Consider the following 22,871-nt stretch of genomic DNA (forward strand, 5'->3'; position numbering starts at 1 on the left):
AATATTCACCTGTTTTTCACTTACTGTAATTGTGTGTTTTCTGAGAAAATAGACGGCGGGTGAGGCGGTTTTGATTACTGTGGTGGACGGAATGGCGGCGGCGACTATGATTTCCGCGGAAATGTTTGAGGTGATGGCGCCCGTGCTTTACTTAAGTCGGGTTTTCGGTCTGCAGCCGCTTAAGTGGAAGAGAGGGGATTATAACTACGTCATCGAGAAGTCGCACGCGTATGTGGCTTATAGTAACATCGTCGTGGTGTTTTTTGGTACGCAAACACCCACATTCGCACTAAATCCACCCACTTTTTTTAGTGAGTGCGAGCATATATGGCTTATCGCAAGTGTACCAACTGGACCTGATTTACTTAATCCGAATTGGCAACAGCACCCACCGTTACGTCACGTTTTCGGACGTCGGGGTGGTTTTAATCCCTTCGGTACTCTCTGTGGTGATTACATCCCTGAAAATCGACAAGTACGTCAGATATTTCGACTACTTAAGAAAAGTACGACTTGTGTGTAACGTGATTTAGTCTTACGAGAGAGATTGTAGTGTGATGGGGTTCTTCAAAAACAACCCTTCAGAACGTGGAGACACGGATTGGTTATTTACACTACTATATTTTTCACTGCGGGTATTTTAGTTGTGGATATGGTGATGTGGATTAATTTAGCGTCCAAGGAACAAAACGCCTATATTCTTTTTGGTTACTTTTTTCCCTATTATGTTTGCTATTGTTTCACGATTGTAGTGGAATTGGTTTACTGGCAGAACGTGCATGCGATTATGCGTAGGTTAATTTGGTTGAACGAAAAACTCGCTGAAGTCGCAGAGGAAATGAACAACGATATTTTGTTCATGCGTATCGACAGAAAGAAGATAAGTAATGTTGTAGATACACTAAATGCGGATAATTTGAAGAAGCAGGAACAAAAGAAAAGTGGTAAGTATGAAAGGTGGGCTTATTCGGACCTGTCAATGTGGATGCACCTTGTAGTTCTATCTCTAGAGCAAATCCAAGACCTAATTTCCGCCTACCAGCGACTAACCGACGCCACAAATTCCATCAACGACTGCTTCGGTCTTATCATTCTGGTAACAAACATTCCCCAAAACCCACAAATCTGGTAAACTTTTCCAGATTATCCTCCTGGGGTGTCTAATTCACCTACTAGTCACCCCTTACGCCCTCTACGCTATTATTTTCACCACAGGTAATAGCATGTTTATAGTTTCGCAATCGATCTGGATGACAGGACACGTTTTACGCCTATTTTTAATTGTCGAACCTTGTCACGGTTGTTTGATCGAAGTAAGTGTTTATTTTCTTTTTTTAAATGTCGTTAATGTGTTTTGACTCAGATAAAAAAAACAACGGCTATGGTGTGTAAACTTCTGTGTTTACCGTCCAAGAAAGAGGTCAGGAAGTCGCTGGAGTTTTTCTTGGACTATTTGGCCCAGTGCAGGATCGAGTTCAGCGCTTTTGGGTTGACGAAAATCCACAGAGGCTTGCTAACGACGGTCGGTGGGTGATGGTTTGAAATTTTGTTTAAACTGGGCTTTTACAGATCGCCGGAGCCGTGACGACGTATTTGGTCATTTTGTTCCAGTTTAATAGGAATTGTTAATGTGTGTGAAAAATATTAAATATGTGTTTAAACTAGTTTCAAGTACGTGTATTCCCTCCCTAACGATAATACAAAAATTAGTTAAATTGATACAGAATTACTAGATAGGTGGTGAAAGTTCCAACAATCTTTAAAAAAAAACTATAGTTGTTTAAGTAACTAATTTAACTTACCGTTGTTAAAATCCCCCTGTGCACGGTAATCGTGCCACACACGCTAAAGGCGAGTTCACACTGTGACAAACACACGAGAAACGAAATTAGCGACCTCTTGACGCCAAGTTCTGAACTAGTAGAGACCATTTTACACACTATTAGTGAGGTTTTTTTAACCTAAAACATAGAAACGGTACTTTTGGGGACTACAAATCGGACGTCACTTCTCTTAAGCAGCTATCGCACGGTTCCACTATCAAAAGTACGCGTAAAATGTGAGCCAACATCCATATGGATTCTGATATTATAAGTCTGTTGTCTTCGCCTCTAAATAATACCGCACGTAGTATGAAACAGGTTACCAAAATTTGGATAAGGCAACCCACAAGGAGGGTCTAAAATGGTGGTTAAAGTACCTTTATTTAAGTATTTTTATTACCAAAAGTATCAAGCCGTAACACTCGTTGACTGAATCTTTAGCAGGCACTAAGTATAAGTAGGCTTTGACGATCTTTCGGAGTCGCTCGGTTGAAATCGTTACAACTTGTTTTTTTAGACTGTCAACTCAGTAGAATTGTTCGTTCAAAGCAGTCACTCTTAATTTGACTGAATAGACAAGGTGCCAATATATCACCATTTCGACCACCATGAAGAAGTTGGAAAAATTAAACGGAAAGAAGGCGGCTGTGACTGTGTAGACGCTGCTGTCTTGAGAAGCCAAATTAACCCATATCGCTGTATCAATTATCAAAAGAGCTGCAGCGTAAAACATTGTTGACACACTAACAAATTTAAGAGTCCCCAATTTGGTGACTTTGTAATTGAGGACATTATCGAACTGCAACTATATATGTAGTAATACGTAGAGATTTAAAAAAAATCGGTTACTTGATTTAAATAGTAGAAATAGTTGAGGAATTTGTCCATTTTTAGCCACGTGACTACAACGCCTACTAGAGCTGTCAAGAGGACGATCGTGATGACTGTGAAGTTGACGTAACGTTTTACTGTGGTTCCTAGTCTGAGTAAGTGGACTATGGGGACGCTGTAGGCTCGGGAAATGCCATAAACGCTTGTAAATACTAAACTGGGTGAATAAAAGTCCAACAATTAATACAATACATACTGGACACTCCAATCGCGATGAAGCTATAAACGACATACGTTCTAGATTTTGTTATCGTGTAACTGGAACCACACTTTTCCCACTTAAATGGAAAAAGACAGAACTGTCGACTTAAGTAAAGTATGGCAGCCACAGAATTAAAAAAGTGGGACGAAATGGTAACGCTTGGTTTCGTCATTTTTCTAGAACTGAGTGGTCGAACTAAAACACCTATTATTATTGTAGGTTTCAACGAGTAAACACATTATCAGAATTAATGTTATTATACGTTTTAATCAAGGTATTTTAATTAATTGAAACACTCAACTGTTTTAAAAAAAAATTAACCAAATTGAAACAAAATTACTACATAGGTAATGAAAGTTGCACCAATCTAAAAAACAAAAAACAAAAACAAAATTATTTGACTAATGTAAAACCGACTTACCGCTGTCAAGATCCCTCTGTGCATGGTAGTCATGCCAAACACACTAAAGGCGAGTTCACACTGCGACAAACATAGGAGAAACGAAATTAAAGATTTTTTGACGTCGGGTTGCGGACTTCTTAACACCAATTTTCCGACTATTAATGACGTTTTTTTAACCTAAAAACTGTTCGAATGAATTTTTGGCAACACCGAATCAGGATTTACTTCTCTTAAGCACGCATCGCAAGGTTCCACTATTACAACCAAGCGGACAATGTGTACCAACATCCACATGGATTCCGATATTATAAGTGTGTTGTCTTCGCCTCTAAATAATACTGAACGTAGCATGAAACAAGTGACTAGAAGATGGATGAGACAACTCGCAAGAAGGACCTAAAATGGTCCTTAAGTACGTTTATTTTATGGCGAATTTATTACCAAAATTATTAAACCGTAGCATTCGTTGACCGAATCTTTAGCCGGTACCAAGTATAAGTAGGCTTTGACGATTTTTCGAAGCTGTGTCAACGACGGCCCGATTTGTTCATTCAAAGCACTCATTCTTATTTTAACTGAATAGACAAGGTTCCAGTACACCAACATTTCGATTAACATGAACAAGTGTGAAAAGTTAAACGGGAACAAAAACGCAGTGACTGTGGCAACACTGCATTCTTTAGAACCCAAAAAAACCCAAATCAAGGTATGAACAAGCAAAAGAGCCGAAGCGTAGATCATTGTTGCTGCAGTAACAAATTTAAAAGCCCCAAATTTAGTGACTTTGTAGCTGAGGAGTTTATCGAACTGATTTAAATAGTAGAAGTAGTCGAGGAATTTGTCTATTTTTAGCCACGTGACGACAACGCCTACTAGAGCTGTCAAGAATACGATTATGATGTCGGTGACGTTGACGTAACGTTTTACTGTAGTTCCTAGTCGGATTGAGTAGATTATAGGGACGCTGTAAGCCCGGAAAATTCCATAAATGCTTGTAAATACTAAAACGGACGAACAAAGTCTGATATTAATAATAATAGTGAATACAAACTGGTAACTCCAATCGCGATGAAACTATAAACGACATACGTTCTAGATTTTCTAATCGTGTAACTGCCACCAAATTTTTCCCACTTGAACGGAAAAACACAGAAGAATCGACTTAAGTAAAGTATCGCAGCTACAGAATTAAAAAAGTTGGCCGAAATCGTAACACTTGGGTTCGTCATTTTTCTAGAAATGACACTAAAAGGCAGCTATTATTTGAAAGGGTTGCGTATAAATAAACACATTAACAGGATTAATGTAATTATGGGTTTTATCTAAAGTATTTTTATTAATTAAACTCTAAACAACAAAAACACCATGGTATAATTACGAAGAAAAAAGTCGTCTAGTAAGCCATGACAATAGTTTAATTAAACTGGAACAAAATTACTAGATACGTGGTAACCGCCCCAGCAATCTTAAAAAAATTAAAGTATTATCGGGACAGTTTGGCTGCCAACTTACCGCTGTCAAAAGTCCTCTATGCATTACGGTTAACCCGAAAGCGGTGAAGTCAAGTTCACACTGCGACAGACACGTCAGGAGTAAATCCAAGGATCCCTGGACGTCGGTTTCCAGACCCACCGACGCCATTTTGCACACGATTAACGAGGTCTTCCTGATCTGAAAAATCAACCAAGAATAATATTCTAAACGTTAAGGGTGTGCTTACTTCTCTTAAGCAACCGTCGCAAGGTTCTACGATTAGCACTAAACGTAAAACGTGCCCTATCATCCATACCGACTGCGACGCGATGAAGATTTCGTCGTCGTCGCTGCTGAATAGTACTGACCGAAGAAGGTACGGAGTTACTAAAAGGTGGACGAGGCAGCCCAGAAGGACCGTCTAAAAACGTCCATTATTGTTGTTTGTGTACTTAAGTACAATTACCAAAATTATTAAGCCGTAGCAGTCGTTGACGCAATTTTTGGCAGCTACTAGGTGTAAGTAGGCTTTGATGATTTTCTGGATTTGGGTGGCCGAAGTTGCTGAAATGACACGAATTTATTTGTGTTTTGGTATCTAGTGACACACACATTTGTAAAGTGTCGGTTTAAAAAAATGTGGATGCAGGGTGTCAACCACGCTATTGATTTTTCGTTTGTCGATCTCCATTAACAAGTCGTGGAGTCGTTCATTTTCGCCAATTAGATAAATTTTCTCGTTTAAAGCAGTTATTCTTATTTTGACAGAATAGACGAGGTACCAATACATCAACTCTTCCACAATTGTAAACAAGTAGGAGAAATTGAATGGAAAGAACGACGCAATGATTGCGTAGACGTTCCAATCTTTGGACCCTAAATTGGCCCAAATCCCTGTATGGAACGACAACAGTGTGGTACTGTAGACCATCGTCGCTAAAGTGACAAGTTTGAAGTTTCGTAATCTAGGGACTTGGTAGGTGAGGAGAACGTCAAACTGGAACAATACCTATTCGTAATAACTTGTATTACTAACTCAACTGAAGAGTGGTACTTTATTTAAGTGGTTTAAATAGTCGACTAGTTTGTCCTTTTTTGACCACGTGGCAACAACGCCTAGTAGCGCTGATGACAGTACTATAATGATGTCCGTAACGTTGACCAAACGTTTAACGGTGGTTCCCAGTCGGATTAAATGGATTGCAGGCACACTATAGGCCTCAGAAATCCCCACAATGCTAGCTAGTACTAAAAACCAGACTGAATTCTAGTGATTTCAGACACTTCCACATACCAACTACTCCCACAGCAACGAAACTATAAACGACGTGCGTCTTAGACTTTCTAATTACGTAGTTGCCGTCAAACTTCTCCCATTTGAACGGAAAAAGACAAAACGATCGACCTAAATAAAGGACTGTTGATAAAGAGTCGAAAAAATGGGACGAAATCGTAACGCTCAGACTCGTCATTTTTCAAGGAATGAGTCAGCGATACTTGGATTGAAAGCAGATCTCCGGCAGGCGATAAGCGAAAATAATTTTCTCTTCTGACACCCATATTGTTTTAAGCAATTGGTGAACCATTCGTGATAAGAGTACACAGTGTAGGTAAACAACAACATATTAATATTTGATTGCTTTTAGTATGAACTGTTTTTTTTTGGCGGGGTGTCAAAAACAACACAAAGCATGATATACAAGATCATTTTTAAACTGAATTATTTTTTTGGGCACGCTCAAGTTTTCGTCGGTTTAGTGGTACTTGGAACTTCTTCCCTGTCCTTGCAGGTACAGTGAGTACATTTAGTAAATGTCGTGTAGGCAACCAACAAATCTTGTGAGACGGTGTTTGCAAAATTTACGATTTTTAATGTTGTTAAGTTGGTGAATACAGAAATGAAAAACACTAAAAGTTACAACAAAAACAAAGAGAAGCTGAATAATTTATTACACAATATCATAATAATTACACTTAATAGACAACAAGCGGCGTCGATAATACTGCCTGGATACTTCAAAACATTAATTAAATTGGAACAAAATCACCAAATACGTAGTGACAGCTCCCGCAATCTGCAACAAAAAAAATCACACTATGTTTACTTTTTTGTCATTACTCAACCGCAGTCAGAATTCTTCTGTGGATCCTCGTCAAGCCAAAAGCCGTAAAGTCAAGTTCACACTGAGACAAACACAGCAGAAGAAGCTTCAACGACTTTTTAACCTCTCGGTCTAAGTCAGAGCACAGTAGGTTGCAAATAATCAGTGAGGAATTTTTACACTGGAATGTTTGTTGTGAATTGGAACTTTCATGAATATATGGTACCTGCACGAAGCAACCATCACACGGCTCCACTATCAAAAATAACCTCAAAACATGCCCCATCATCCATATTGATTGAGATATAATGAAAAGCTCGCTCTCACTAGCGGTAGATATAATCGAACGAAGCAAATACGGAGTCACTAATAAGTGAAGAAAGCACCCTAAAACAACAACCTAAAAATTACTTTGGGAGCATCTCGATTCGGCAGACGTTTTAGTACCAAAATGATAAAACCGTAGCACTGATTGACCGAATTTTTGGCTGCAGTTAGGTGTAAATAGCCCCTAGTGATGTTTCTAATTCGGAAAATTAGAGTGGCTGGAAAATTATGTTATCACTGGAGAATCCAGAATCACTAAATAGTTATACATTGTTTGACTTTAAACAGTTCCGCGTTTAGTGCGTCCACACTGCTGATTTTCTTTTCGTTTTCTAGTGACAGTTCGTTTTCGGTAAATTTTGCCAACTTGTGGTTTATAGTGTCCATTCTGATTTTGATGGCGTAGACCAAGTGCCAGTACATGAGTTCTAGGACCACGGTGAACACGTAGGATAAGTGGTACGGAAAAAAGGCGAAGAAGAGACTGTAGATGTTGAGGTCACGCGAGCCGAGTTTCACCCAAATCACCGTCTGGTAAATCAGAAGCGCAGTTACGTAGAGAATGGTCGATCTAGTGACGAGGTTGAATTTAGCGCACCGGAAATCCTTCTGGTTGAGGAAATGATCAAACTAGAACAATATTAATTGGGTATATTTTTTAAAACGTAGCTACACTTACTTGGTTTAAGTGGTAAAAATACACCAGAAACTTATCAATGTTTGCGGAAGTGACAAACACTCCGATCAAAGCTGTGGATAAAACCACTGCAACGTCAATAGCGTCGACGTAAATCGCCGCTGAAGTACCCAATCTGACGGAATGGATGATGTTAACTTGATACAGTTGTGACAACCCGTAGATACTCGTCGTCACTACAAGTAGTCAAGAATCACCCTGTATATATTTGTGCGTACGTACCAATGAAAATTATAGTGACTATGCTGTAAGCAACCAAAGTTCTAGATTTTTTCAAACCGTACGCGTAGTTCAAGTTTTCCCATTTCACAGGCCACAGACAAAAAATTCGACTTAGATAGAACACTGTGGACAATTTTTCAAAAAATTGGGGCGAAATCGTGACGCGTCGGTTTGCCATTTTTCCACTCGTATGTGAACACGGAAAGTAATCGAGTGAATATTTGATGAATTCCGGGAAGACAAAGCGTTTGTTTGGTAACACCTTTCGCCGAGATTGATGTAAGGAAAACAATCGGTATAAGGCTTAAAATATTAATTTGTTTACTTTAGATCTTTCATCTGTGCATTAGTGAGAACAATATTGCGTGGTCGTGTTGAGTGTGTTTATGGTCTGAAAATTGAAACGGGGTTAAGGGGTAGAAAGACAGAAATAAATCACTTTTGTTGTATTTATTTGTGTTTTTATTGAATTTCTAATGTGGACATAATTGGGTTATTGAAATTCGATGGTTGCTAGACGTCTTCGCGACCCTAGAAAAAAGCATGAAAGGAAAAATAACGAAATAACATTAATATAAATCACTTTATACCTTCCACACATGATTGTGATTAAATTATTATCAAGTGGAGATCTTTATCGGCGGGAAGTCATCCAATATTCATGCAATTCGACTTTTCGACTACCACGATTACATATAATGATTCCATCTGAACAAAAATGACCAACACAGGTGTTACAATTTCGTTTAAGTTATTTAAGTCATTGTCCACTATCTTTTACTTAAGTAGATTTTTCTGTCTCCTGCCTTTGAAATGGTCCAACTTAAATTCCACCTACAATGTCACGAAATCTAAAAATTACACAATTTACAGTTTGTTTCTTATAACTTTGATTGGTAAGACTCAGTTAAGTCGTAACTAAGTGCTCTGTTGCGTTTTTAGTAGCTTCAAGCGGCTATGGTTTGTCTCGAGCCTACCAATTGGACCTCATTCATTCAATTAGATTGGGAACGACAGCTGCACATTATGTCAACTATGCAGACGTAGCTATAGTTGTAGGGACACCATTTATAGGGGTCGTAGTAACCGTACTAAAGTTAGATAAATTCGTCAAATATTTTTACCACGTGAATCAGTTCGACAACGAGGTCAAAATTAAATCGCTAGATCTTAGCAAGTTTAAACTTGTTACTATGTTCACAATCAGTGTTGCCACGGTTCTCCTATTTTACGATTTAGCCAACTGGGTAAGGCTCGGTGCGCACAACGAGAAGTTTTATATCGTCTTCATTTATTTTTTCCCGTACTACTTGTCATATTTTGTTATCATTGTCATCGAGTTGCTTTATTGGCATTTCACTTACTCAATCAAAATTCGACTAAAAGCACTGAATGAAAAATTCGGCGTAATTACGACTGGAAACGATAAGACACACAAGGGAAAGAACAACAACGCTGTGCACATTTTCAATGAGAAAGTGCCGCCGCTCAAATGTAAGACATTTACCAACACCAAAACGAAACTAATTGAATTTTAGTTGTAACCCATTTAGATGGCGAAATGGGAGGTATTATCAAAGGATACTTGCACTTGGTGTCGGCTGTGAATTACGTGAACGACTGCTACGGCCCTATAATTTTGGTACTACTTCGGAAAATCACTGAAACGTACTTAAAAAAACCTTTCAGACTGTTCTTTTTGGGTGCTTTATTCATCTTCTGGTAACTCCTTATGCACTTAGAACCATAATAATGAACGAAGGCGGCACAATATTTATAGTTTCTCAAATACTATGGTTGTTGGCACATATTACACGTTTACTGTTGGTAGTGGAACCGTGTAATGGTTGCAAAGTGCAGGTAAGTCAACTTACGAACCTTATCATCATTATTATTATTATTTTTAGATGAAGCACCTGTCACTCGTAGTTTGTCAGCTACTGTTTTGTAACCCCGACAAAAATAAAAAAAAGTCTCTAAAATTGCTTCTGCTGTGTCTCTCTCTGTACGTACTTATACAGGAACGACTCAGATTAACTTATTGTTGTAGATCGCGGGGGCCGTTACCACGTATTTAGTAATATTGTTCCAGTTAAAGTAGAGTGTACACTTTATTCTCACGTGTTGTACAGTTTTTTTTTGACACACTAATATCTGTTGTAGTTAGAATTATCTTCCAATGATCAATTCTTCGGTCAAAGTTAGCCGAGAAATATTTGACACTCTGGCCCCTATTCTCTACTTGAGTCGAATCATGTGTCTTCAGCCCTTGAAGTGGAAAAAGTCGGACTTTAGTTGTACCCTTAGCAAATCTAAAACTTACATTGTGTGGAGTTGTGTTACTCACGCTTTCATCGGTAAGTAGTTACGTGCTACGGTACTATGATGGTACTCCTGTTTGTAGTACTGTGTGCTGTGTTTGGCCTCTTCCAAGCCTACCACGTCGACGTCATCTACTCCATCAAACTCAAAAACAGTGCCGGGAAGTACGTTTGCTTCTCCGACGTCACAGTAGTACTATCCACCTTTTCCATCGGAGTACTGTCCACGTCGTTCAAAGTCCACAACTGCCTGAACTATTTTCACCACTTAAGTAGAGTACGTGATCACGATATTGTAATTTGACTATTAATTTTGACTTTATAGTTTGACAATTTCGTCCAAAAGCCACCATCGTCCACACGCAAGTGCCTACTAGTCACAGTCACGTCTGTAGTCATAGTTCTGTCCATTTTCACCTTCGATTTGGCGGTTTGGCTCCAAATCGGCTCTCAAAGTGAAAACGTCGCCGTTATATTCATCTACTTTTTCCCGTACTACATCGCCTATTTTTCTCTATTCGTAATCGACTTGCTTTATTGGCAACTAGTTTACTCCATCAAGATTCGACTAGTCATTCTGAATGAAAAACTGAAGGAAATTCAAAATGGCCGAAAAATGATAACGCTGACTATGACTACAGGAAAGCTGGTTAAGTTTTCAGACCAAATTGGCGACTTGATGAGAGCTTACAAGAGTTTAACGGAAGCGGCAAAGTCACTTAATGGTTGCTACGGTTTAGTGTCACTGATCATTCTGATTGGGTGCTTAGTCCATTTATTGGCGACTCCGTACACTCTACGCAGCCTAATCATAAGCAACGGCAGTCGCACCTTTATTGTCGCACAATTCATTTGGATGGGTATACACATTTTACGCTTGATGTTGATAGTGGAACCTTGTCATGGATGTTCGGTTCAAGTGAGTACCAATTTGACACTATTAGTTGTACCCACTTTTGACTTTGACGTCTAGTTGAAGGAAACCGCGGCGATCATTTGTCAGTTGAGACTCTCCAACACTGAGGACGAGTTTGTCAAGTCTATGGATTTTTTTCTGACTATTTTGTCGCAGTGTCAGATTGAGTTTAATGCTTGCGGATTGACCACAACTGACAGGAGTTTGATACCGGCGGTTTGTACTTTTTTACGTCAGTGTGTGTTTATTGAATGAATTTTTCAGATTTCAGGTGCTGTTACTACGTACCTGGTGATATTATTTCAATTTAACTAAATTAACTAAGCTTAACTTGCAATCAATCTGTCAATAAATGCACTATTACGCAACGTGATTTTTTTATTGTTCTTGTCACGAAATCTATAATACACAATAATTTCATTCACAAACAATCAGAACTCGTATTTTATTCTTGGCTTCGCATTAAATATTTACTTGTTTTCGCCGATTTATACTTTCAGTAATGATCCAGATGATTGTTCTAGACACTGAACTTATTGAAATGCGCTGTTCGCTTTACCCGTCTATCCCCTACCTATGCAATTAATAAAAACAAAAAGGCGCAGCACAGATAAGTTTATCGCAGTTGCAATCGCTATACCATGGTCCACCCATCGGTTACCATCACCCAAGAAATGTTCGAACCTTTTGCCCCGATTTTTTACTTGAGTAGGTTTATGTGTCTTCACCCTCTAAAGTGGAAAAAGTCCAACTATAACTACTGTGTGACGAAATCGTGGATCTACGTCGCCTATGGTTGCTTGGTTAACATTTTCATAGGTAAGTAACATATATAATTTTATTATTATCATTTGTTTATTATTGTAAAAATCAATGCTGCTGATTTTCGCAATATTGTTACAAAGAGATAACACGAGTAAATAATGATAATTGAACTTGAGGGAAATCAATGTTTTTATTTTTAGTAAGTACTGGCATCTATGGGTTGTATCGAGCCTACGAACTAAACGTCATTTATTCAATGAAAGTGACTAGTTACGCTGGTCTCTATGTGAAAATCACCGACATCACTGTAGTGATGTCCACTTTCACCATAGGGGTACTATGCACGTCGTACAAGGTCAACAAGTACCTCAACTATTTCCACTACTTGACCAAAGTATAGATATTATCACAGTTTTTTTTATTATTGATTTGGTGATGTTTCCAGGTTGACCACCTACTTCAAAAAAGACCAGAAAACACTCGCCACTATACTATAGTCACAACTGGAACAGTACTTGCCTTTCTTACAATTTTCATCTACGACTTAGTAATCGGGCTGCAAATGGGTTCGAAAACTGAAGGCGTTTTTGCCTCACTTGCTTATTTGTTTCCTTTTTATGTGGCTTATTTCTCTCTTTTCGTAGTCGAGCTGGTGTACTGGCACCTCGTTCATTCCATCACGGTACGACTGGCAGTACTGAACAAACGACTCAGCGAAATCCTAAATGGTCACAACTTGTGTCAAATTGACAAAAAAGCACACAATATTGTCGACACCTTGAAACCTGACTCTAATAAAGGTAAATTGATTAAATCTACATCTGTAGAGAAGTTCGTCGACTTGATGAAAGCGTACGAAAATTTGACTGAAGCTGCGAAAATCGTCAATGATTGTTACGGGTTGGTGATGCTAGTAAGTCAGTACTAAAGTTTGTTTCAAGTTACTTTTTTTTTGTTTGTTTGTCTAGATAGTACTCCTGGGGTGCCTAATCCACTTACTAGTTACTCCATACTCTCTTAGAACCCTAACCTTAGAACAAAGTAGTCCCGTTTTTATTGTTGCTCAGTCCATATGGATGGGTATTCACATCGCGCGCTTGATGTTAATTATCGAACCATGTCATGGGTGTTTTCAACAAGTGAGTGATTGTTATTTTGATAAAACACTAATGATGATTTATAGTTAAAGGACACGTCTGCGATCGTCTGCAAATTAAGGCTCTCCGAAAAAGAGAAGGAGTACAGAAAGGCTATTGATTTTTTCCTAACTTTTTTAGCGCAGTGTAGAATTGAGTTTTCAGCTTTTGGGTTAACCGCACTTGGTAGAAATTTGTTACCACCGGTTAGTAATTTTTTTTGGGATTGATAATAATTGACGTTTGATTTTCAGATTGCAGGGGCCGTTACTACCTACTTAGTGATATTATTTCAGTTTCAGTAGAATTAATACCTTGTCAAAAAATAAATGTATGCTTAGATTGTTTGTTTTGTAGACATTATATAATTAATTATTCTAAATAAAATGGCGGAGGCGCCGGGTCAGTTGAACTCTCACCTAAGAAATTTCTTCAACTTTGTTTATTATTTCACACTACGATACAAATTACACCCTAATCTAGCGAAACTGGTAAATATGTTTGTTTTCGATAAATAAATAAATAGACACATTTCGAAAACAATATAATTGTCAAAACCTGCGCAATAAAAAACCGTGGCACCAACTTGCCTGATTTTCCCATACTTTTTGCAATAAAAGAGAAACCCAAGCACAGATAAATTTTATCGCAGTTGTAATCATCATACAATGACCAACCCTTCGGTTAAAATTAGCACAGAAATGTTCGACACCATGTCCCCCATTCTTTACCTGAGTCGAATGATGTGTCTGCAGCCCCTAAAATGGAAAAAATCTGATTTCACTTGCGCTGTCATCAAATCGAGGTTTTACATCGCGTGTAGTTGCGTCGTCTGCACTGTCATTGGTAAGTAAAGAGCTTTGGATAATTATTATAAATAAATTAATTAAATGCAGATTTTCCGAACTCGTTATTATATAATCCGCACCTCATTAATTTGTTTATTGTTTTTGGAAGTCAGTTCACACGTTGTTATTATCAATAGATAAGGCATGCAAATACCGATAAGTTTGGCTACTTGTAGTTCTATATGGTATTTATGGTTTATACATGGCTTACCAAACGGACGTTGTTTATACCATGCGGCTCAAAACCAGCGCCGGACGCTACGTGAGTTACACCGACGTGGCGGTGGTCTTAGGTACCTTTTCCATAGGGGTGATAATCACGTCAAGCACGACCGACGACTACTTAAGCTATTTCTACCACTTAAGCAAAGTAGTGACTTAACCTCGTCACGCAAACCCCAATTTTACTTAAAACCAATTGCAGGTGGACCAACTTCTCCAAAAACGACTACCTCGAGGCTATAATTACACTATAACAACTGCGGCAACGCTGTTCGCAGGTTTTGCCATTTTCGTCTTCGACTTGGCAACCTGGCTGCATTTAGCGTCAAAAAATGAAAGTCCTTACTTTCTACTAATCTGCCTGGTTCCTTACTACGTCGCTTATTTCTCGCTCTTCGTAATCGAGCTGCTTTACTGGCAACTCGTCTACTCCATCAAAATTAGATTATTCATGATGAATAGCAAACTTCGACAAATTCAAAATGGCGGAAATGTGGAAAATCCGTACGTGAAAGTTTCGAATAGTGTGACTGGGGTGCGGAAAATTGAGACCGTTAAAGGAAAACTCATTAAAAGTACTTCTTTGGAAAAAGTGGAAGATTTAATGAAAGCGTACGAGAGTCTAGGTGAAGCTGCACGGATTGTCAATAAGTGTTACGGTTTAGTGATTGCGGTAATACAATTTACGCGAATTAACTTAGTTTTCAGTTTTTGTGTTGTAGATTGTTCTTCTGGGTTGTTTAATCCACTTGTTGGTGACTGCCTACGCCATTCGTAGTTTGGTGGCGAGTAACGGTAGCGACATGTACGTGGTTGCTCAGTGTGTCTGGATGGTTGTTCATATCATGCGCTTGGTTTTGATTATTGAACCTTGTCACGGTTGTCTAATGCAAGTAAGTGTACAATTTTGAAACTACTAAACGATTGGGGGAGAAATTTCAGTGGAAAAAAGCTTTAGCGCTTATTTGCAAAGTCAGAATTTCTGATCCAGAAGACAGTATTAAAAAATCTATGGATTTCTTTCTGGGGTTCTTATCCCAGTGCAAGATTGAATTTACCGCTTTTGGTTTGGCCACAATCGACAGAGGTTTGATGTTAGGGGTGCGTACCACAATTTTGTTGTCAGTTGTACATTCTTTGTGTTGCAGATTGCTGGAACCGTTACTACGTATTTGGTGATATTGCTCGAGTTTAATTGATTTTAACTATATTGTTGTTTTTGTTTATGTTTTACTTATCAAGGAAATGTATAGCTTGTTTAGCGGCATGTAGAGATAAGATCAACAATTTTCAGTGTTGTTGTTTTTTTTAATTTGACAAGCCATTAATGAAAACCTACATACTAACAGTAGTTCACCATGAACAAATCTGTCATGATCCGTCACGATACGTTTGAGACTTTGTTTCCTATTCTACACTTAAGCAGATTCACCTGTATTTTCCCCTTAAAGTGGCAAAAACAGAATTTCGGCTACATCATAACCATTTCGAAATTTTACGTCATTTGTAGCCTCCTCTTTACCGGATTTATTGGTACCACCAAAATTTTTACGTCAATGTTTGTATTAATCCAACATTCTAGTTCTCTATGGCATCTATGGTTCAGTCCAAATAGACGTGATCTACTCAGTCCAACTCCAAGGTGGTGTCACACGTTACATCAGATTTACTGACAATGCACTAGTCTTGTCTACTTTTGCCATAGCAGTGGCCACAACGGCTTACAAAACTGACCAATACATCCAGTATTTCCGTTACTTAACTAAAGTACGTAACGCACTATAGTGGCATGTCACTAAATTTGGGGTTTTCAGTGTGATCAACTTCTCCAAAGAAAATCACCAAAAACATATACGAAGGGGTTTTTCACTCTGAGCATTGTCGTGACACTCTGTGCCATTTTTATTTCAGATTTGGTGGTGTGGATGAATTGGGGTTCGTCCAAACAGAGTGTTTACCTTCGGCTTAGTTACTTGTTTCCGTATTACCTTGCCTATTTTTCAATTTTTGTAACCAGCCTAATTTACTGTCACCTCGTCTATTCTATCAAGATTCGACTTTCGGTACTCAACAACAGGTTTCAAGCTATGCACAACGGGGGAACTATCGCGGCAAACATAAGAAAAAAACACATTTATACTTTGATCCAAGCATACGAAAACCTCACCCATTGTGGTAAAACGGTCTCTAGGTGCCACGGTTTCGTGATATTGATTATCCTGTGTGGGTGTGCGATACACTTATTGGTGACTTCTTACAATCTTCGTAGATGGGTTTCATTCAAATTTGAGGTTAAACCGGTTATTGAACAATGTATCTGGATAAGTCTGCACTTCATACGGTTGATGTTGGTGGTGGAACCATGCCATGGTTGTTTGGAAGAAGTAAGTTTTGTTGGGTGTGATTCGTGTAATTGGGGTTGCTGTAGTTGAAGGAAATGTCAAACGTGCTATGTCAACTACTGCTTTATAGATTTGATGACGACACGAAAAAATCGCTCAATTTTTTTTTGCTTTACTTGTCGCACTGTAAAATCGAGTTCAGTGCTTATGGATTGGTGAAAATTGACAGAAGTTTGTTGCCTATGGTTTGTGTATGTTTAAGTTTGAATTCTTGTTTATTTTGGTTTTTCAGATTGTTGGGGCCATAACTACATACTTAGTGGTGTTATTTCAGTTCAATTAAGACAAAAAGAGCGACAGATTTTTTTCCAAGAACAAACTTATTAATAAAAACAACATTATAGAAACCAACATCAATATTTATTTGATTACATTTTTCATTGATTAACTTCAAAAGTTTAGGTCAAAATTTCGGCGAAAATATACCGCTATCCAACAAATATTTACGTTGCATTATTACCAGTCATTAGCAGCACCGAACAACAAGTGGAAATTTATCGCCACACCACACTTTTATTTTTGTTTATATCGCTTAACTATGTGATTGACATGTACCTTAATAAATTATTTACTTGTTGTGTTTCATTCAGATTATTGTAAAGTATGTGCAGGCAGTTTAATGTTCTGGACATGTCTTCAGTTAAAGTCAGCCTTGAAATAATCGAAGCCTTTTCTCCCATTCTTCGTCTGAGCAGACTCATCTGCCTTCAACCCCTAAAATGGCAAAAGTTGACAGATTCCAGCTGGATTATAATCAAATCGAAAACGTATATCGCGTGCAGCATCATCTTCAACATTTTCATTGGTGAGTGGAGTTTCGAAGTCGCGTTTTCAACAACTGTACTGTCTCTAGTCACGTTTGGTGTCTACGGCCTCTACAAAATCTACCAAATTGAAATCATCTACGCAATTAGACTTCAGAATGGTCCTAGAAGATACGTGAAGTTTACTGATCTCACTGTAGTTTTTTCCACTTTCGTAATAGGGGTAGCAACAATGGCGTGGAAAGTTGATAAATACATACACTACTTTCACCATTTAAACAAAGTAGATTTTACACCACGTCACAAGGATAATTTATATTAAAGGTGGCGATTTTAGTTCGATCAACTCCTGCAAAAACGACCACCGAAAACATACACATATTTATTTATGACAGTCGCCATTACACTTATAGTTGGTTCAGTTTTGCTGCACGATTTGTCAGTTTGGTTAGTCGTGGGTTCTACAAGTGAAAATATTTTCGTTCTGGTGTGTTATTTCGGGCCATACTATATCGCTTATTTTTCCATGTTTATAATTGCGCTGCTGTATTGGCACCTTGTCTATTCCATAAAAATTAGACTGACTATGCTGAACCAAAGACTTCACGAAATTCAAGTTAATCAAAGTACAATTACGCTTGTACAGTACCTTCACGATTTGATAAAAGCTTATGGAAATCTGTCAGAATGTACAGACGTACTCAATAATTGCTACGGATTAGTAGCGCTGGTAATTAATTAAAAATATTCTATTCTTTTTACTATATTAATTTCTTCAAGATTATGCTTCTTGGGTGTTTAATTCACTCTTTAGTCACTCCTTTCACTTTCCGAATTGCGGCTTTATCAAACGTCAACGCTGGAATTCTTCTGGGACAAGGTGCTTGGTTTTGTATACATGTTATACGTTTGATGTTGGTGATTGAACCTTGTAACAGTTGTATAGAACAAGTAAATTTTACGCATTTGTATTTATGAAATAATGACTGCACTTACTTTATAGACACAAAAAACGTCCCGTCTTGTTTGTGAATTGTTTGCTACCAACACGAAACAGGACGTCAAAATTCCAATACAAATATTTTTTTCCTATTTATCGCTATGCAAAATTGAATTTACCGCCTTTGGACTCACAAGAATTAACAGAAGTTTGTTGCCAACGGTCAGTTTTGTTTTTGGAAGAATACACTTATTTAGGTCAATGTTTCAGATTGCTGGCGTCATTACTACATACTTAGTTATATTGTTTCAGTTTAATTGATCTAGATATCAGAATCTGATAAACACAATTTGGGACACCTGGTATAGTACACATTTGCGGAACAAACACTTAGAGTAAACAACCAATATATCAAAACACGAACTGAGTCACCATTCTGACGACATAATGTCTTCGGTTAAAGTCACTCACGAAATAATCAAACCGTTTTCTCCCATTCTTTATTTGAGTAGACTAATCGGTCTCCAACCAGTAAAATGGAAAAAATCAGATTCCGGTTGGACTATAACCAAATCAAAAAAATATCTCGTTTACAGCGTCATCTTTAATTTTTTCATTGGTGAGTTTAGAATCACGATGTCAAGTTGTCAACAACGGTCTTTAGTTTGTTTTGGTATCTACGGCCTCTACAAAGTCTACCAAATCGAAAGCATCTACACACTTAAACACCACGAAGGCCCCAGACGTTACGTGAAATTTATCGAACTCGGTGTAGTCTTTTCCACTTTCATTCTAGGAGGGGCGACTATGACGTGGAAAGTTGACAAATGCGTAAACTATTTTCACCACTTAAATAAAGTACGTTTACACCCTACTCACACTATTATGTAGTTACACACGAATTTTAGTTCGATCAACTTCTACAAAAACGACCAACAAAAACATACACATATTTATTTGTCACTACTGTAACTACAGTTATTTTTAGTTCAGTTGTACTACTCGATTTGTCAATATGGTTAGAGGTGGGTTCCACAAGTGAAAGTATATTCGTTCTTATGTGTTATTTCGCGCCTTATTATGTCGCTTATGCTTCGATGTTTGTAATCGCACTCCTCTACTGGCACCTTGTCTATTCCATCAAAGTTAGACTGACAATACTGAACGAAAAACTTCACGAAATTACAAGTATTAAACAAAAAGTGTCCCATCTCCACGATTTGATACAAGCCTATAGAAACCTGTCGGAATGTACAGACATAGTCAACAACTGCTACGGACTAGTAACGCTGGTATTGCTCAAACACGTATTTCCACTGTATTAATTTGTTCATTTAAGGTTATTTTTTCGGATGTTTGATTCATTTTTTAGTAACTCCTTTTAGCTTTCGAACTGACAAGTTATTAACAAAGTGCTTGGTACTGTGTTCATATTATACGTTTGATGTTGGTGATTGATCCATGTAACAGTTGTTTAGAAGAGGCAAAGAAAACGTCACTCCTTATTTGTGAATTTGTTGCGTACAATATGAAAGAAGACGTCAAAAATCCGGTAAATGTATTTTTCTACCGCCCACGTTTTTTGGTTTTCTAATAGAGCTATTAACGCACGCAAATGACGTCACAGCAGTTCGTTAATAGCGGAAAGGCGTTCTTTAATAGATCTGGTGTAATTTAGATCGGTAAGATTGGTAGCAATGACGAGAAATGTCAGGTGATTATCAGTGGCAAATCTAAACTAAAAATTTCCCATGTTTCCGGACGCGTAACTTCTTCGCAAGACATTTTAACCAATTTTAAATTACAAAAACTCGAATTGATTCGAATTACAATTGTTGTTGTGAAAATTCGAACCTCAAATATTTCGTTGTTAGTGTCTGACCGACCCATCACCAACCACAACAAAAGTCCCCAGATTAAAAAAAAATGCAAATTTCAATTAAATTTTGGGAAAAAACGTGTGCGGTAGAAAAAATAGTATAAATAACTCGTTCATAAGGCCATTGAGGCACTCATCCTTTATATAACTCGCGGCTTCGCCGCTCGTTCTATAAACTTGGATTCGTGCCTCAATATTTGCCTTATGAAACTCGTTCTTTAATATACCATTATTTCGTATGTATCGTTATGGAAAGTTGAATTTACCGCCTTTGGACTTACTAGAATTGACAGAAGTTTATTGCCACCGGTCAGGACTGGTTTACAATGGAAAAGTACTTATTCATACACGTGTTTCAGATTGCTGAAGTCATTACTACCTATCTAGTGATTTTGTCTCAGTTTAACTAATATTATAGATCACCCAGTGAAAAAAGCTTACAAAAATTCAAAGTTATTTCAATTATGTATAATGATCACAAACACATTTTTTTCAGTTTTGCAAAAAAGTAATGTATAGTCCACTATAATGGAAAAATATTTACTTTATTAATGGATAGTGGAAATGTGCCACAACACACCTATTATTTTTATTTACATCACATGAACAATTGATGTCTTCGGTTAAAGTCAGAGACACACTAATAAAACCCTTTTCTTCAATTCTTCATTTGAGTAGACTAATCGGTCTTCAACCACTAGAATGGAAAAAATCAAATTCCAGCTGGACTATAACCAAATCAAAAAAATATCTAGCTTACAGCATCATTTTTAATTTTTGTATTGGTGGGTAGACAAATTTTGACAAATTTTCAAGAAACTCAAGGTTTTTTAGTGTCATATGGCTTGTACGGTTTCTACAAAATCTACCACATGGAAGTCTTCTACAAACTTAGATTGAAAAATATCGCTAGACGTTGCATAAAACTGACTGACGTTACTGCAGTCTTCTCCACTTTCACACTAGGTGTAGCGACAATGATATGGAAAGTCGATAAACACATAACCTATTTTCACTACTTAAACAAAGTAAGTTAGACGTTTATATTAGTACTAGTTACACTAAACTCGATTTTAGTTTGACCAACTTCTACAAAAACGTCCAGCGAAAACATACACATATTTATTTATAACCGTCGCAATTACTTGCATCGTTGTTTCAGTTTTTTTGTTTGATTTGTCAAAATGGCTGAAAATCGGTTATAAAAGCGAAAGCGTGTATCACCTTATTTGTTACTTTTCGCCTTATTACATCTCCTAGTTTGCTATGTTTGTGATTCTATTGGTTTATTGGCACCTCGTCTATTCCATCAAAGTTCGACTGACTATGCTAAACCAAAAACTTCGCGAAATTCAAAATGGCGGCAAAATCACAGTACAATTCCACGACTTAACAAAAGCGTATGAAAATCTGTCGGAATGTAGAAACACAGTGATTGACTGTTACGGATTGGTAATACTGGTAATCAATCAAAAATCCATTTCCAATATGCTAATCTGTCTATTTAAGTTTATTCTTCTTGGGTGTTTAATTCACTTTTTGGTGACTTTGTTTATGGTTTATGCTGCGGTTTTAACAACTAGCAAAGTTCGAGTTCTAGTGGGCCAAGCTACTTGGTTCGGTGTACATCTTACACGGTTGATGTTGATGGTTGGACCGTCATAGTTGTTTAGAAGAAGTAAGTTTACACTGTCATTACATCTATATATAATTGTTTTGTAGACACAAGAAACATCTGCTCTTGTTTGTTAACTATCATCGTCCATTTTGACAGAAGATATTAAAATCCCTATAAAGATCTTCAAATCTCACTTGACGCTGTGCAAAATTAAATTTACCGCCTTTGGATTCACCAGTATTTTACTTAAGTAATTGTTTTAGATTACTGGTGTTGTGGCTACTTATTTAGTGATATTGTGTCAGTATTATTAATCTTCACTCTGCGCATGTATATCAATAAATTAAAGCACTTTGTTTTACTTCTTTTTAGGCAAAATGAACCTAGGCCCCACATATTGCGACGCCACTGGAAAACCACACGTCACCTCGTCACAGTTGTGTATTGGTGGTTGCCTATCCGCAACAATCGGTACACTATTACCAGCGATTTTTGTTGCCAACCTATCAATGATAATAGTGATAGTGATGTTCGTTAAGCACTGACAACTGTTGAAAGCGTCGTAAGTCATTCAAAAATGAACCAAAGTGTAATAATTCCCGCACCACGCAATGCCGAACCCGACTTACCTCAGGTGAGTGAAACACATCCATTTTCTTCACCGAAAAATAAAAGTCACCAAAAACCCCCCGTCGTCCCACAGCGCCCCACCATCCACCAAACCCTCCATGATTCGCAAAAAAAGCCAAAAACACTGTCCCCACAACCAAAATATTTTGATTTCTGTCACCTGTCAAACCGGCGCCCGCAGCGCCCCCAACGCGCTGACCCACACGTCAACGTGACGCGCCCTATTCAAACTCAACCCCCCGAATCCCCAAATCCGCGTCCTTTTAACCCAAATCCTCGCCGCATCGCGC

General features: G+C 37.8%; 6 protein-coding genes across 9 annotated transcripts in view; 5 read left to right on the plus strand and 1 right to left on the minus strand.

The window, feature by feature from the left end:
- The first annotated feature begins 66 nt into the window (after nucleotides 1-66).
- On the plus strand, nucleotides 67-1,664 carry LOC135140226 (gustatory receptor for sugar taste 43a-like). 2 transcript variants are annotated; one of them, XM_064070691.1, is made up of 7 exons: nucleotides 67-266; nucleotides 313-506; nucleotides 554-944; nucleotides 999-1,096; nucleotides 1,143-1,313; nucleotides 1,364-1,522; nucleotides 1,570-1,664. In XM_064070691.1, exons 1-7 carry the CDS (start codon nucleotides 92-94, stop codon nucleotides 1,627-1,629), a joined length of 1,248 nt encoding a protein of 415 aa, XP_063926761.1. In that variant the 5' UTR covers nucleotides 67-91; the 3' UTR covers nucleotides 1,630-1,664. The 2 variants fall into 2 exon arrangements, with proteins under 2 accessions (XP_063926761.1, XP_063926760.1); XM_064070690.1 differs by having other exon boundaries at nucleotides 554-1,096.
- Nucleotides 1,665-4,681: 3,017 nt separating this feature from the next.
- Nucleotides 4,682-22,756, minus strand: LOC135140210 (gustatory receptor for sugar taste 43a-like). Of its 3 annotated transcripts, none has more exons than XM_064070658.1 (6): nucleotides 22,581-22,756; nucleotides 5,405-5,789; nucleotides 5,259-5,356; nucleotides 5,040-5,213; nucleotides 4,832-4,990; nucleotides 4,682-4,784 (listed from the first exon to the last, which is right to left on the minus strand). In XM_064070658.1, exons 1-6 carry the CDS (start codon nucleotides 22,602-22,604, stop codon nucleotides 4,734-4,736), a joined length of 891 nt encoding a protein of 296 aa, XP_063926728.1. In that variant the 5' UTR covers nucleotides 22,605-22,756; the 3' UTR covers nucleotides 4,682-4,733. The 3 variants fall into 3 exon arrangements, with proteins under 3 accessions (XP_063926728.1, XP_063926729.1, XP_063926727.1); XM_064070659.1 differs by lacking the exons at nucleotides 4,682-4,784; nucleotides 4,832-4,990; nucleotides 5,040-5,213; nucleotides 5,259-5,356; nucleotides 5,405-5,789 and adding exons at nucleotides 6,726-6,867; nucleotides 6,917-7,075; nucleotides 7,121-7,294; nucleotides 7,342-7,439; nucleotides 7,491-7,851; XM_064070657.1 differs by lacking the exons at nucleotides 4,682-4,784; nucleotides 4,832-4,990; nucleotides 5,040-5,213; nucleotides 5,259-5,356; nucleotides 5,405-5,789 and adding exons at nucleotides 6,726-6,867; nucleotides 6,917-7,294; nucleotides 7,342-7,439; nucleotides 7,491-7,851.
- Nucleotides 8,859-11,732, plus strand: LOC135139898 (gustatory receptor for sugar taste 43a-like). Its single transcript, XM_064070263.1, has 11 exons — nucleotides 8,859-8,871; nucleotides 9,083-9,634; nucleotides 9,679-9,782; nucleotides 9,830-10,000; nucleotides 10,048-10,210; nucleotides 10,242-10,261; nucleotides 10,308-10,497; nucleotides 10,545-10,738; nucleotides 10,787-11,380; nucleotides 11,435-11,593; nucleotides 11,642-11,732. The coding sequence occupies exons 1-11, from the start codon at nucleotides 8,859-8,861 to the stop codon at nucleotides 11,690-11,692; spliced, it is 2,211 nt and encodes a 736-aa protein (XP_063926333.1). The 3' UTR covers nucleotides 11,693-11,732.
- Nucleotides 11,996-13,671, plus strand: LOC135140209 (gustatory receptor for sugar taste 43a-like). The gene is made up of 6 exons (XM_064070656.1): nucleotides 11,996-12,196; nucleotides 12,343-12,536; nucleotides 12,588-13,055; nucleotides 13,111-13,281; nucleotides 13,326-13,484; nucleotides 13,533-13,671. The coding sequence occupies exons 1-6, from the start codon at nucleotides 12,019-12,021 to the stop codon at nucleotides 13,581-13,583; spliced, it is 1,221 nt and encodes a 406-aa protein (XP_063926726.1). The 5' UTR covers nucleotides 11,996-12,018; the 3' UTR covers nucleotides 13,584-13,671.
- Nucleotides 13,947-15,547, plus strand: LOC135139899 (gustatory receptor for sugar taste 43a-like). Its single transcript, XM_064070264.1, has 6 exons — nucleotides 13,947-14,124; nucleotides 14,303-14,496; nucleotides 14,551-15,021; nucleotides 15,071-15,241; nucleotides 15,291-15,449; nucleotides 15,497-15,547. The coding sequence occupies exons 1-6, from the start codon at nucleotides 13,947-13,949 to the stop codon at nucleotides 15,545-15,547; spliced, it is 1,224 nt and encodes a 407-aa protein (XP_063926334.1).
- Nucleotides 22,421-22,871, plus strand: part of LOC135140208 (jmjC domain-containing histone demethylation protein 1-like) — a 35,047-nt gene continuing 34,596 nt past the window's right edge. The window contains exon 1 of the mRNA XM_064070653.1: nucleotides 22,421-22,585. Within this exon, the coding sequence (XP_063926723.1) occupies nucleotides 22,529-22,585 (57 nt within the window). The 5' untranslated portion in view covers nucleotides 22,421-22,528. The remainder of the gene's footprint in view (nucleotides 22,586-22,871) is intronic.

This window comes from Zophobas morio, unplaced genomic scaffold (genome assembly GCF_036711695.1).
Source record: "Zophobas morio isolate AGI-343-1 ecotype UQ-CSIRO unplaced genomic scaffold, CSIRO_AGI_Zmor_V1 ptg000038l, whole genome shotgun sequence".
Taxonomy (NCBI): Eukaryota; Metazoa; Arthropoda; class Insecta; order Coleoptera; family Tenebrionidae; genus Zophobas; species Zophobas morio.